This window comes from Macaca thibetana, chromosome 1, assembly GCF_024542745.1.
Source record: "Macaca thibetana thibetana isolate TM-01 chromosome 1, ASM2454274v1, whole genome shotgun sequence".
In the NCBI taxonomy this organism is placed as follows: domain Eukaryota; kingdom Metazoa; phylum Chordata; class Mammalia; order Primates; family Cercopithecidae; genus Macaca; species Macaca thibetana.
Genome location: NC_065578.1, coordinates 99254514 through 99267315, shown reverse-complemented (window position 1 = coordinate 99267315; position 12802 = coordinate 99254514). Strand labels below are relative to the sequence as shown.

The 12802-nt window shown below is 41.1% G+C and overlaps 1 protein-coding gene and 1 pseudogene across 3 annotated transcripts in view; both read right to left on the bottom strand.

Moving 5' to 3' along the window:
• AGL (amylo-alpha-1, 6-glucosidase, 4-alpha-glucanotransferase) overlaps positions 1–3725 on the bottom strand; it is a 72755-nt gene extending 69030 nt beyond the window's left edge. Inside the window, exons 1-2 of one of the 3 annotated variants that reach the window (XM_050778620.1) lie at positions 3400–3725; positions 2690–2839 (exon numbers count right to left, since the gene is read on the bottom strand). In XM_050778620.1, the coding sequence (XP_050634577.1) occupies positions 2690–2771 (82 nt within the window). In that variant the 5' untranslated portion in view covers positions 2772–2839; positions 3400–3725. The other 2 variants (XM_050778610.1, XM_050778628.1) reach the window with 2 other exon arrangements.
• Positions 3726–11456: 7731 nt separating this feature from the next.
• Positions 11457–11608, bottom strand: LOC126947688 (60S ribosomal protein L39-like; annotated as a pseudogene).
• Between the last annotated feature and the right edge of the window lie 1194 nt (positions 11609–12802).

Below are 12802 nucleotides of genomic sequence, written 5' to 3'. Positions count from 1 at the left end.
GATCCTTCTGCCTCACCCTCCTAAGTTGCTGGGGACCACAGCCAAGCACCATCATGCCCAGCTAATTTTGTTTCTTTTTTTGTAGAGATAAAGTCTTACTATGTTTTCCAAGCTGACCATGAACTCCTGGCCTCAAGTGATCCTCCAGCCTCAGCCTCCCAAAGCACTGAGATTACAAGTGTGAGTCACCTGTCCTCATCAATTCTCACAGATTTTAAACCCTAGTCTGACACTGTAAGACTAACAAGCTTTTAGACACTGCTTCATTATTCAGCACTTAATAGTTCTGTGCTCATTGTGTAGTTGGAAGTCAAAGGAAGCAGACAGTGAAAAATTAGGGAAAGACTTCACAAAGGAGGTAGAATTCTAGCTGAAAGTTGAAACTTAGGCAACACATAGACTGATGTCAAATGGGATTTAACAGATATAAAGGAATCTGATGGGAGCAGCGGTATAAGGACACGCATGAGAAAAGCTGCTGAGAAGGGAATTGATAGGGATGACTTGGGCAACTGTAAAGATCTATAACATTAATGATGGAGAATAATGAGATACAATCTTGGTTAAGGAAGGTGTAGTCTCATTACAGAATGTCTTGGAAGTCAGACAGAAGTATTTAAATTTGATTTTATACATACCACTTAATAAAAAGGGAAGAGACTGCATAAGATTATTCTGGCATCTATATTCAGCCATATAGAACAGACAGGCAATCAGGGATATTTGGAAAGAAATTGCAAGCTTAAAAAGAGACTGCAGGAAAAAAGAAGAAATCGTCAAAGAAGAATATAAGGTTTCTACCCTGGGAACTATAAAAATGGAGATGCCACGAAATAAACAGGGAAGCTGAGAAATAAAGGATTGAGAATGGGGAGGGGATATTTTTGGACATGCCAGATTTAAGCATATCCAAGTTGAGCTATCCTAATGCTATTCTATTGCATAATATCAGGTTGAAGCCAAGGTCCAGGGTGGGAATACATGGAGTGATTCATATAAATGCCTTATATTTATTTAGGGCTTTGTCACTAGAAATTCATGTATTATTAATTTTGAGTCTCAAAACCTAGAAAGGTAGAACAGACATTACCACTTTCATTTCACTAATAAATTAATGCTCAGAATTGGGGCCACGTCCGGTGGCTTATGCTTGTAATCCCAGTACTTTGAGAGGCCAAGGAGGGAGGGTTGCTTGAGACCAGGAGTTCAAAATCAACCTGGGCAACACAGTGAGACCCAGTCTACAAAAAAAAAAAAAAAAAAAAAAAAAAAAAAAAAAAAAAAAATTAGCTGGGCATAGTGGTGCATGCCTGTCGTACCAGATACTTGGGAGGCTGAGGCAGGAGAATTGCCTGAGCCTAGGAAGTCGAGGCCACAGTGAGCCGTGATCATGCCACAGCACTCAGCTTGGGCAAGAGAGTAAGACCCTGTTTCAGAAAAAGAGAAAAGAAAAAAAAAGAAATGAACGCTCCGAATTAATGTAACTTGCCCCAAGTCAGCTTGTTAGCCGCAGAGCCAGGAGAATTCTGGCTCTCTACCCTTGTCATCAAACACTGAAAGCTTCCAAGAAGAAGCAAGCTCAAGGCCTTTCCTCCAAAAGGAGTCGTCAGCAGAGAGGCAACAGTTGAGGCCATGAGACTGTGTAACTAATTCTTTGAAGGAGAACAGAAAAAGAAAGAATTCCTAGCAGATACCCATAATTAATTAAAAAGTGAAAGGAAGAGAGCCCAGTAAGAGACACCAAGTTGACAAGAATACGCAACAGGGTAGGGGGAAAAAAAAAATCAAAACCAGAAAAGTGCAGAGTCAGGAAAGCCAAAAATGGAGTAGGTACTCAGTGATTTTAAATGCCAAAGTTGGAAAAAGACACGGATTTGGCATGAAGATAACACATTGTATGTGTGACCTTTTTTTTTTCCCAAAAATTTAACTCTTAAAACATTAGGGAAACTAAAAAATTCCTTCGAAGGGTTTATGACTATCAACATCCATTTGGTACATTAATAAGGGTGATTGCATTTTTCACATATTACACTTCTTCAATGTTGAAAAATTACAAAGGTGAAGAAAATAAAACATCTATTAACTAGTCTTGTAGAAAAGTAATTTGATCTTTTAAATACAGATCAACTATATTTCAACATAACCAGATGAGCTATTGCACTTTTTATTTGGTAAGAAAATATTTTCAGTTTTTACCTTCTCCACATTTGAGAGGTTTTTGATATACATAAGCAATAGTTTACTATACTTTTTGCTGTAATCTATTTTGTCAATTCAAAGGCTCAACAAAGGAAAAGAGGCAGAGCTATATAAAGGCTAAACTACACACATACCCAAAGCAAAATTACACACGAAGTAATTTATCAAGTTTTAATAGTAAATGTTATTAGAAATGATATGGTCAATCTTCTGATCACATATTTAACTTCAATCTTAGGTGGGAATTAGTATGCAGAGAAAAGTGAGCTATTTTATCCTTATCCTAACATGAGGGATATAAAATAGTTTTAATTTAAATCAACATTCATTAGTGATACATGAAGAACACAGCACCATCTTTGTACAAAGCAAGTTTTAGATCTTGGAAATAATATTTATCTTAAACCTTTAAAAAAATTAACAGGACTGCCAATGAATTAAAAGTTTAAAAGATGCAAATGAGCAAGTCAAACAACTTGCTACTGACCTTGTTCAAGTCTGAAGAGGGTCTTTTCCAGCTTCTCCATTTCGTTCAGAAGTAAAATTCGAATCTGTTTACTGTGCCCCATTTTGGCTTCTGGAGGATTTGAAATCTTTCAGAAGAATTAAAAGAACTCCACAGTCGAATGAGTTACCCCTACGAAACAAAAAGGAATTAAAATATCGAACATAACTATTGTCTTAAACTCTCCAGAGCTGACAGCGGCACTTACATGTTCGAAGTGTGTTTTATGCCTAGCAAAGCAACGAAAGAGAAAGAATCTTATAACTAATAAGATTCGAGAAGGCAAATTAATACTTGTTTCCTGACTTTGAGCACAACGAATAAAACCGAAATAAAAATGCTGTATTATAGATTCTTACAATTAAAAAAATTAAAAACCTAGAGCATTCTCAGAGAAAAGCAACACATTCAGGAAAGCCTGAAGTCAGGGGGACATTCCCAGCCCCAAGCCACAGGGCTCTGGAGACTCCGAATGGCACTTCAGCTTACAAGAGATTAGTCTGCTCAAAGATAACAGGTGGGCGATCTCCCCATTCCCAAATTCGGGTCGTCAGCCACCAATGGGGAGATGAGAACAGAGGGAAGCAGTTGTTGCCTCTGGAATAGTTGCCGTAGACAGAAGATGTACAGAGCGAGCTATAGATAGAAAGAATGCGCTTCCCCGCGAGGCCAGCGGCATTCCTAGCACTTACGCCGAGAGAGTTATACGTGCGACTTCTGGGGCACTGCAGGACCCGCGACTCTGGTGCTACGGTCGGGGGAGGGGACCAGGAGAAACAGAAGGGGAAAGGCTGGCTGCCCAGCCGCGCACAGAAGCCGCAGCCCAAGGAGGGCCGGGCACCTTGAAGGGCAAAGGGAGGGGCGGCGGGCGGCTGGGGCAGGGCCGAGGAGGCTCGGTGAGGAGCAAGTGGCGTCTCAGCGACTCCGCCTCGCGCGGGGTCCGGGGCACACCTGGGACCCCACCGGGCCGTGCGCACACTCGCTCCAGGTGGGAGCGGACCAGTCCGCTGGCCCATTTCCGGGAGGCTCGACCCGCTCGCCCCGACCGCTAGTCTCGCGAGAGCGTGGTCACCGCACCGTCTCAGTCGGCTCCGGGCCCAGAGACCTGGAGCCCGCTGCGGCCGAGGCTGGGAGCCGCGTTTTCTCCTCGCCACGGGGAGGGTGCGGCGGCCAAGGCGCGGCCTTACTTTAACAACCTGCGAGCTCACAGTTGCACATGAAAATCCCGCGGTACCAGGCTGCGAGCTAGGTGGAGCTGCACAGTAGGATTTTTTGGTGGGAAGGGCTGAATGGTGAGGGGCAAACGACTGGCTTCTGGTGACTTTTGTACCACCGCGTGATATATTTCTTTGTTTTGATAATTTTTACTTGGCCTAAGTTCTCAGAGCCCTGATTTCTAAGTGTCTAAAATAAGAGTCCCGGCCGGGCACGGTGGCTCACGCCTGTAATCCCAGCACTTTTGGAGGCCAACGCGGGTTGATTACGAGGTCAGGAGTTCAAGACCAGCCTGGCCACGTTGGTGAAACCCTGTCTCTACTAAAAATACAAAAAAAAAAAAAAAAAAAAAAAAAAAAATTAGCCGGGCACGGTGGCGGGTGCCTGTGGCCCCAGCTACTCGGGAGGCTGAGGCAGGAGAATTGCTCGAACCCAGGAGGCGGAGGTTGCAGTGAGCCGAGACCGCGCCACTGCACTCCAGCCTGGCAACAGAGCTAGACTCTGTCTCAATAAAATAAAATAAAATAAAAAATAAAATAAAATAAGAGTCCTGGCTACAGCCTTGACATTCCATCCAACACATGTCCATCATTTCTAGTGCTAACAGACAGGACACATGTTCCTGAATGCGGATACAGTAGGTAAGGTATGGCCAGTCTGCAAACCATCGATCATGCAAACACCACTGATACTTAACGGTGTCTAGAACCTACTGATACATAGCTGCGTGTACCTAAGTTACCCTAGATAGACCTGGAGATCATCTGAGATTAAGTTGCACTTCTGTTAGGCCAGTAACACAGAACTTTTTGCAGATGATTAAGGAGATTTAATGCCTGAGGGTAAAGGAAAACCCATCTAACAAGGCTTTTGGAGGGTTCCTAATGGTCATGAGAAAATGGACAGAAGATTTGGTTAACTAAGCCTTGTGGGGTGTGGAGAAGATTCTTGCATTTTTTATTGTGGTATGACTGTAGGTCTAAAGAGGGTATAGGTTAAAAAAAACCCATACTGAAGTATTTGTTTGTTTTGTAGATTTCTGAGAATGGCTAATTGCAAATGGTCCGTAACTGACTTTGGGAACCCACAGCTCATTTTCTGGCCCCTATTATTTTCCAGGCACATAAAGTGCTGGGAATGCAGCAATAAAACAGTCACTGCCCTCAGAGAACTCCTACATTTTATTGGTGGGAGACAGATAAATTATAATTTATTTAATTATACAGGATATATTATATCCTGTATAATTTATTCCACACTTTCCCCTTCTTATTCTATATAGGCTATGATATATCCTATATAATAAGGATGTATTATATCCTATATAGAATAAGAAGGGGAAAGTGTGGAAGAGTAAGCAGAGAGAGGTTTGTATTTCTAAATACAACGTTTAGTAAAGTGATGCCAAACTGAGAGAAAGAAGGAAGAGGATGTCTAAGGTAGAGGGTTACATGTAGAGGTATAGGAAGTACAAAGACCATGAGGCAGGAGCATACTTGGCGAACCGAAGAAGGTCACCATAGCTGAGTGAAGAAGAGAGTGGTAAGAGATTAGGACAGACAGATGGGGCAGGAGAGGGGGTCAGGAGCACGGGCAGGTGACCAGATCTTATAAGGCTTTGTAGGCCATTGCAAGGACTTGGGCTTTTAAACTTTGGAAAAAGAGCCATGGAGATTTTGAACAGAGGAGTGACATAATCTGACCTTTTAAAAGGATCGCTCTGCAACTTTATGGTAAATAGTTGAATAAACTGTAGAGTGTAGCAAGGAAGGAAGCAAGAAGACCAGTTAGAAAGCTATTTTAGTTATCCAAGCAAGAGAAAATGACTTGTGTGTGTTTTGTGTGTGTGTGGGGGGGTTGGGGGGATGGGGGGGAGGTGGTATAGCAGGTGGTATAGCAGGTGCTGAATTCTGGACTATTTTGAAGGTAGAGCCTACAGAATTGACTAGTGGAGAAAGGAGTCAAGGATGATTCCAAGGTTTTTGGCCTGAACGACCAGAAAGCACTGTCCAATAGAAATATTAAGTTCCACATAGGTCATTTAAAATTTTCAAGTAGCCACATCAAAAAAGTTTTTTAAATACAAAAACTAGCCAGGCGTGGTGGCACATATCTGTAGTCCCAACTACTCCAGAGGCTGAGGCAGGAGGATCGCTTCAACCTGGGAGGTGGAGGTTGCAGTGAACCCAGATCATGTCACTGCACTCCAACGTGGATGACAGAGCGAGACTGTCTCAAAAAAAAAAAAAAAAAAAAAGGTTTGAAAAAGGTAAAATTAATTTTAGCAATATAATTTACTTAACTCAATATATCCAAGACATCGTTTCAACATACAACCAATAGAAAAAGTTGTATTATTTTATTTTATTTTACTTTTTGAAACAGGGTCTTGTTGTCACCCAGGCTGAAGTACAGTGATGCAGTCATGGCTCACTGCAGCCTCAACCTCCTCCCTCAGCCTTCCTCATCCATCCCCAGTAGCTGGGATTACCAAATGCATTACATTTGGTAAAAATATTATTTCACAAAGCTTCTGTGTCTGTTACTTATGTTTTGGTGTACTGAGTCATATATTCTTACTGGAAGGATTATGGTTAAAAACAAGATTGATGAAACCCCGTCTCTACTAAAAATACAAAAAATTAGCCGGGCGCGGTGGCGGGCGCCTGTAGTCCCAGCTACTCAGGAGGCTGAGGCAGGAGAATGGCGGGAACCCGGGAGGCGGAGCTTGCAGTGAGCCGAGATCGCGCCACTGCACTCCAGCCTGGGCAACAGCGTGAGACTCCGTCTCAAAAAAAAAAAAAAAAAAAAAAAACAAGATTGAAAGTGATTGTTCTAGATTGCATGCTGTGTAAAATGATAATTCATGATTATGAAGTGGTGCCTGGTGTTGAATCCTAGCTCTGCCACTAACTAGCTGTGAAGCTTTGGATGGTACTCAACCTCTTTGGGCTTTGGTTTTTCCAACTGTAAAATGGGGATGAAAGTAGTATCTATTGTTAAGTAAATGAGGGCTTAAAATTGTGCCTGATAGAGACTAAGTACTAGTGTACAAACAAATGTTAGCAGAGTGAGGCCCTGACCATGTTGTGAAAACAGATCACATTTACGTTTGTCTTCAAGTTCTCCCTTTTCATGCCCCCTCCCACTTTCAGTCTCTCCTATGACTGTCTCATTACACTGCCCTCCTGTTGATCACTGTTCTCCGGGGCTCCAAAATTAGCCTTTCCTGCTGTCCTTCCTCCAGTAAAACTCTCACTTTAATGCCCAGTGTTGCAATTAGACATAAGAAGTAAAAGAGATCGATGACATCAATTCCTTTAGTAGTGATTTATTCTCATACAAATGCTTGAATTTTACAAGATTTGTAAATCCAAATGATCTTAATCTTGGAAATTTCATATTTTGAATGAAAATGAAGACTGTTAAGTAATGGAACCATGATTAATATGATGTGCCTCTAAGATTAATTTTACAAGCTACATAGTGTCCATTTTTAAAAAGTCACATTATTGTGCTATTTGTGAAGTTCTTGGAATGCCAATGAATTTGCAGCCTAGGGCTACAGTGGTGCCATGTGCAGCCTTCGTTTTAATGCACATTTGTCATGTGCCTGTCCTGTGCATGACAGTGATCTATATATACACAATAATCTCATGCTGTAGTTGTCAGGAGAAGGCTCGCCTTGAGGAACATCTGATGGATAACCTCAACTATTTGGCAGTGACTCTAGTGCTTTCTAAAACATTGATGTTAATGCATTTGGGGAGTGGGAGGAGGACTGTAGTTGGAAAAGACTTTCTCCAGGGTTGTGTGTATGCGTGTATGCTTTCTGAAAGGAAAAGAGTTATTTGGGTTATTATTTATAATTAGGTCCTAATCCTGTGGCCTTGTGGATCTGAAATGGATGGGGCTGCCTTATATTTGGTTTTTATATTCTTTGGCATTTTCTGTGCACTTTATTTCATAGTGCACCATTATTATCATGTCATAATTTTACTTTGTAAAATTCGGAGTTCTGTTTTCAGAATCCCTTCCGAATTGAACCATTTATTCTGTACTTTTGAAATATCCAGATACAGTCAGTGAGAAGCAAAAGGGAAGCTGGGAAAAGAAATAGAGTTGAAGTTGAAGTGGAAGACTTGAATATAATGATACAGAGGTATGGAAAATTGGAGAGAGATCTTTTTAAAATGAGATAGAAAACAGACTTCAGAGGCAAACAAACCTTGGATTCGTTTTAATCACTCTGAATCACAGTTGATTCACCCATAAAATGGAGAGAACAAGATCTCACTTGCAAGTTTGGCGTGAAGATTAGATGAAAAAATGAAAGCATTTGAAGCATCTATTCTAGCACTTAGCATATGGTAGACTTTTAATAATAGTTTTTTTTTTTTTTTTTTTTTTTAAAGAAGGGGTTACATCTAGTTGTCCTTGCTGGGTTAAAGATGGTAGTCAGACAAATCAGATGAAGAGGAGATTCCCAGTGCATGGCAGAGGCCAAAGGTTTCAGAAAGTTTCTTACTTTGTGAAGAGGGGATGTGAGAGTGAATTTAGAGAGCAAAGTCAGAGCCCAGTGTTTCAGCCCAAATTAGAAAACAGAGGAAAGGTGGAACCTAAGAATTTCAGACATTTTGTTTTTGTGATCCTTGGTAGATAAATAACAGCTGAGGAATTAGTGCCTAAGAGGTTAAATGAGTTCTATTATGTTTGACAAAAGTACTTGTCCCTAATTCCTGTTTTCTTTGAAGAGAGAGTGTCCCAAAACAATATCTTGGATTTTCTTTGCCCTTTAACTCGCTCCATTCCTGAGGAGGAAAAGTGATATCTCTGGTTGGGAAATTGGGGAATGAAATGAGGATTAGTCAGTATACAATAAATATTTATTAGAAAATGTATTGAGATGTACATAAAGAGTGATCAATATAGTTGTATTTCTATTCAAAACAAAACTTGAGCTCTTAGAGTTTGCATAGGAAAAGTCCTTTAAAAATTCCTGATCATCGATATAATAAATTAATCAAGAACAATATATGGAATGCTTTGAATGCATGACAGGAGGACACTCAAGAGGCTTTTTTTTGGTGGTGATGTTTCCTTTTTTCTTAGAGTAGATCTTTTAAAATGTTGTTTGGCCTGAATTTAAAAACAAAATCATTTTACTCTTGCGAGTAAATTTAGCTGCTGCTTAAAATTGTGAGCTCCAGAGTTTCCATAAATGAGGGCTTAGGGTTGGCAGTCTAGTTGAAGAGAAAAGACCGGGAAAGGGGGACTTCAAGCTGATTTGCTGTATTTATTAGCATTACCTCAGCTGCAGATGGCAGGAACACACACACACACACACACACACACACACACACACACACACACACACACACACACACACACCAGTGGCTTAAACAAGAGATAAGTTTATTTTTCTCTCACATACAAGTATAGAGGATGCTGGGCCCAGTGGCTCATGCCTGTAATCCCAGCACTTTGGAAGGCCTAGGCGGGCAGATAACTGGAGGTTAGGAATTTGAGAACAGCCTGGCCCACATGGTGAAACTTTGTCTGTATTAAAAATACAAAAATTAGCCAGGCCTGGTGGCGCGTGCCCCTGTAATCTCAGCTACTTGGGAGGCTGAGGCAGGAGAATTCCTTGAACCCAGGAGGCAGAGGCTGCAGTGAGCCGGGATCATGCTACTGCCCTCCAGCCTGGGCGACAGTGCAAGACTCTGTCTCAAAAAAAAAAAAAAAAAAAAAGGCCTAGAGGTAAGCTCTTCGAAGCTGGTGGGGCAGCTCTGTAATGTTATCAGGAACCCAGGCTCCTTTCAGCCCATAGCTTCCTCCGTTTTGTGTTGTGGATCTCATCTTCATTGTACAACAAGGCTTCCAGAACTCCAGCTGTCATATCCAAATTCAGGCATCAGGATGGAGGAAGAGAAAAAGAAGGGCGAACCTTCTTCCTTTAAGGATAATTATTGAAAATACTGTACATTTCTGCTTGTCTCATGTTAATTAAAACTTAATCCCAAGGTACATGCAAATGTAACCTTTATGTAGGCAGCAATGAGACTAGCTAAAACCCAGGTTTTGTTGTTCAGGAAAGAGGGAATAATTTTGGTAGACGACTAGTAGTCTCTGACACAGTTTGCGTGGTATTTTATTTTAAAATTTAATTGTTATCAAAGTGACACAGTTTGCAGCAGGAGAATGGAAGGCTCTTGGAGGAATGTCTCCAAGGGATGGGGGGAGGCGGGGGAGAAACTGATTATTTAATGAGCGTGACCACATTGAAAAAAAAAAAAAGTCCTGTTGGAGAATGATGCTTTAGACCTGACAGATAAATGAGTTTGCTAGAACTAAACTCTAGAACTGGGCCAACTTCCTCTCCCAGTCACAGAAGGACTGGAAGAATCGTGCTTGGTCACTTCATGGTCACTCCTAAAAGGAAGAGGGATAGAGGTGAGCCAAGCTCACAGTTATTCTTCCCCAATTTCCCAACCAGAGAAGTCACTTTTCCTCCTCAGGAATGGAGCGAGTTAAAGGACAAAGAAAATCCAAGATATTGTTTTGGGACACTCTGTCTTCAAAGAAAACAGGAATTAGGGAAAAGTACTGTCATCAAACATAATATAAGCCATTTAACCTCTTTTAGGCACTAATCCCTCAGCTGTTAATTTATCTACCAAGAATCGCAAAAATAAAATGTCTGACATGTTTTGAAAATTAATACATGCTCTATAAATGGTAACAACTAATATTAATGAGCTTTTAAGAGGTGCCAGGTACTGTTCTAAGTTAACTCAATTTCCAGAACAACACTATTATTTACCCCCACTATAAAGACAAGGAAACTGAGTCCCCAAAGTTAAGTAACTTGTTTAAGATCACAGTGAGCAAGTGAAAGAATGTGACTTCAATTGCATCCTCAGTGATTCTGTTCAGTAAACCCTACATCTGAGGCACTGATGCTACGTCCATGGCCTGGTAATCAATACGGTTTTAGAAATTGAATTGGAATGTTGTTGACTTTGTATATGGCTATGCCAACAGTGAGTCTGTTTTCTTGATTCTAGGATATTCTTGCTAATGTAAGACTCTAGCATCTCAGGCATCCTTCAGGAAATCTCTGCCTGCTGTGCCCTCCCTCCCATGGGTCTATGTTAGGTGCTCCCTGGAGCTCCTTTGCTATGGATATATTGTGCCATGTTGTGTAATAACTCATTATCCCACTAGATTTCTTAAGACAGGGACTGTGTTTTCTGTCTCTGGAGAATGGAATTATAAAACTATCTACACTACTTTGATATACTAAGAAAAGTATATTTTGTTCTTTTTGTTTGTTTGAAATGAAAGGTCTCACATATTTATTGCTGAATCTGGCCTACCAGTGCACAAACAGCACATACACAGAGAAAAAAATTACATTCCCGATAAAACATGTCCAACTGTCCAGATAGTGGTGACATTTTCAGCTTGATATGGTAAGATGGTTGTGACCTTGACACAGCATAAATATGTGTGCCATCTCGTGTGTAATTCCTTACAGACCCAGCTTTGTTCTTCTCCAGTGTCTCCTTTTGGAGTTCTACCTGATTTACCAGTTTTCATCTGGATCCACTGGGGGATGGGATGATTTTGCTTTTGTTTCTTGACCAGGAAATGCTTAATCCTGAAAGTCTTGTGAGAAGACATGGCAAGAAGCAGAGTCAAGCACACACCACGATGGCAGAGAAAGGAAGAAAGTATATTTTATTCTTAAAAGCTTCTCCAATTTCCTTTACCATTTCCTAACTGCTAGGCAGGTATGGGAAAACAAAAATAGTTTTAGTCTAATCTGATTGGAAACTAATTCTGAGTGAATTATTTAAATAATGTCTTTAACCCAGTCTCTTTGAAATCATTTTTCTATCGTTTCGACGCCCCTTTCTCTCTCTACTTTGTTCTAAGAGATGTCTAGTACAAGGAGCAGGATCTTACATGAACTGGTTGCACTGGGGGAGCTGAACTCTGTGACCTTGAAACTGGTTGTTGTGCAGGGGCTGGCATCACCTAATGTATGTCTGTCTAGTCTTGTTCCTGGTTATCCTGTTGGCACAAGCTATTGATGTCTGTAGCTGATAACTTCCTGGTCATTCTTTCTTGGCTTGGCCGGAGTCTAAAGGCACCCTCCTCCCCTACTGTCTCAGCCTTTCTTGATCCTACTTTCACTGCAGACCCTTCTCTGAGTATCTAAAATGTTTTCCGCCTGGTCCAAGACCCAAGACATCCATTTCATAAGCCTTTACTGGAATGACCTCACCTCTGTCATGGTGGATCCATAAAATGTGTACTGGGACTGAAACCCAGGTCCTATCCGTAACTGATCTCCTTGCTTTACCCTCTTAATCATTCTAGGATCCCTCTTTTTGGACCCCCTCCCCCCAACCCTTTTTGCCTAGCATAGCATTCTACAACCAGAGTTCAGAACAGGGAGCAGAAGAAAAAGCCCTGTGTGCATTCAGTAAATACTGTGTCTGCTGTGTACTGAGCACTGTTCTATGCACTGGGGATACAGTAATGAATAAAACACACAAAAATCCTTGCCTGCATGGAATTTATAATCTAGTAATCCCCTCAACCTATCTGACTTGCTTCTATCATGACGCATCAGACCGTTTCTTTCACCTCCTTCTCTTTTCTTTAGGTTTTTCATGTTTACAATCTTTCAAACCCTTTCTTAAGAGAATGGGTTTCCCTTAGAAATATTTTTGTTTCTCAAAAATGCTCATAGTCTTGCTGCAAAATCCTATTTTGAATGTCAGGTGTTAAACATTAACTCTCCTTTCTCTATGCATTTTTTCTATAACAATCCAAATCTCCTGCAGAGACAGATGGGTGTCTTAGGCT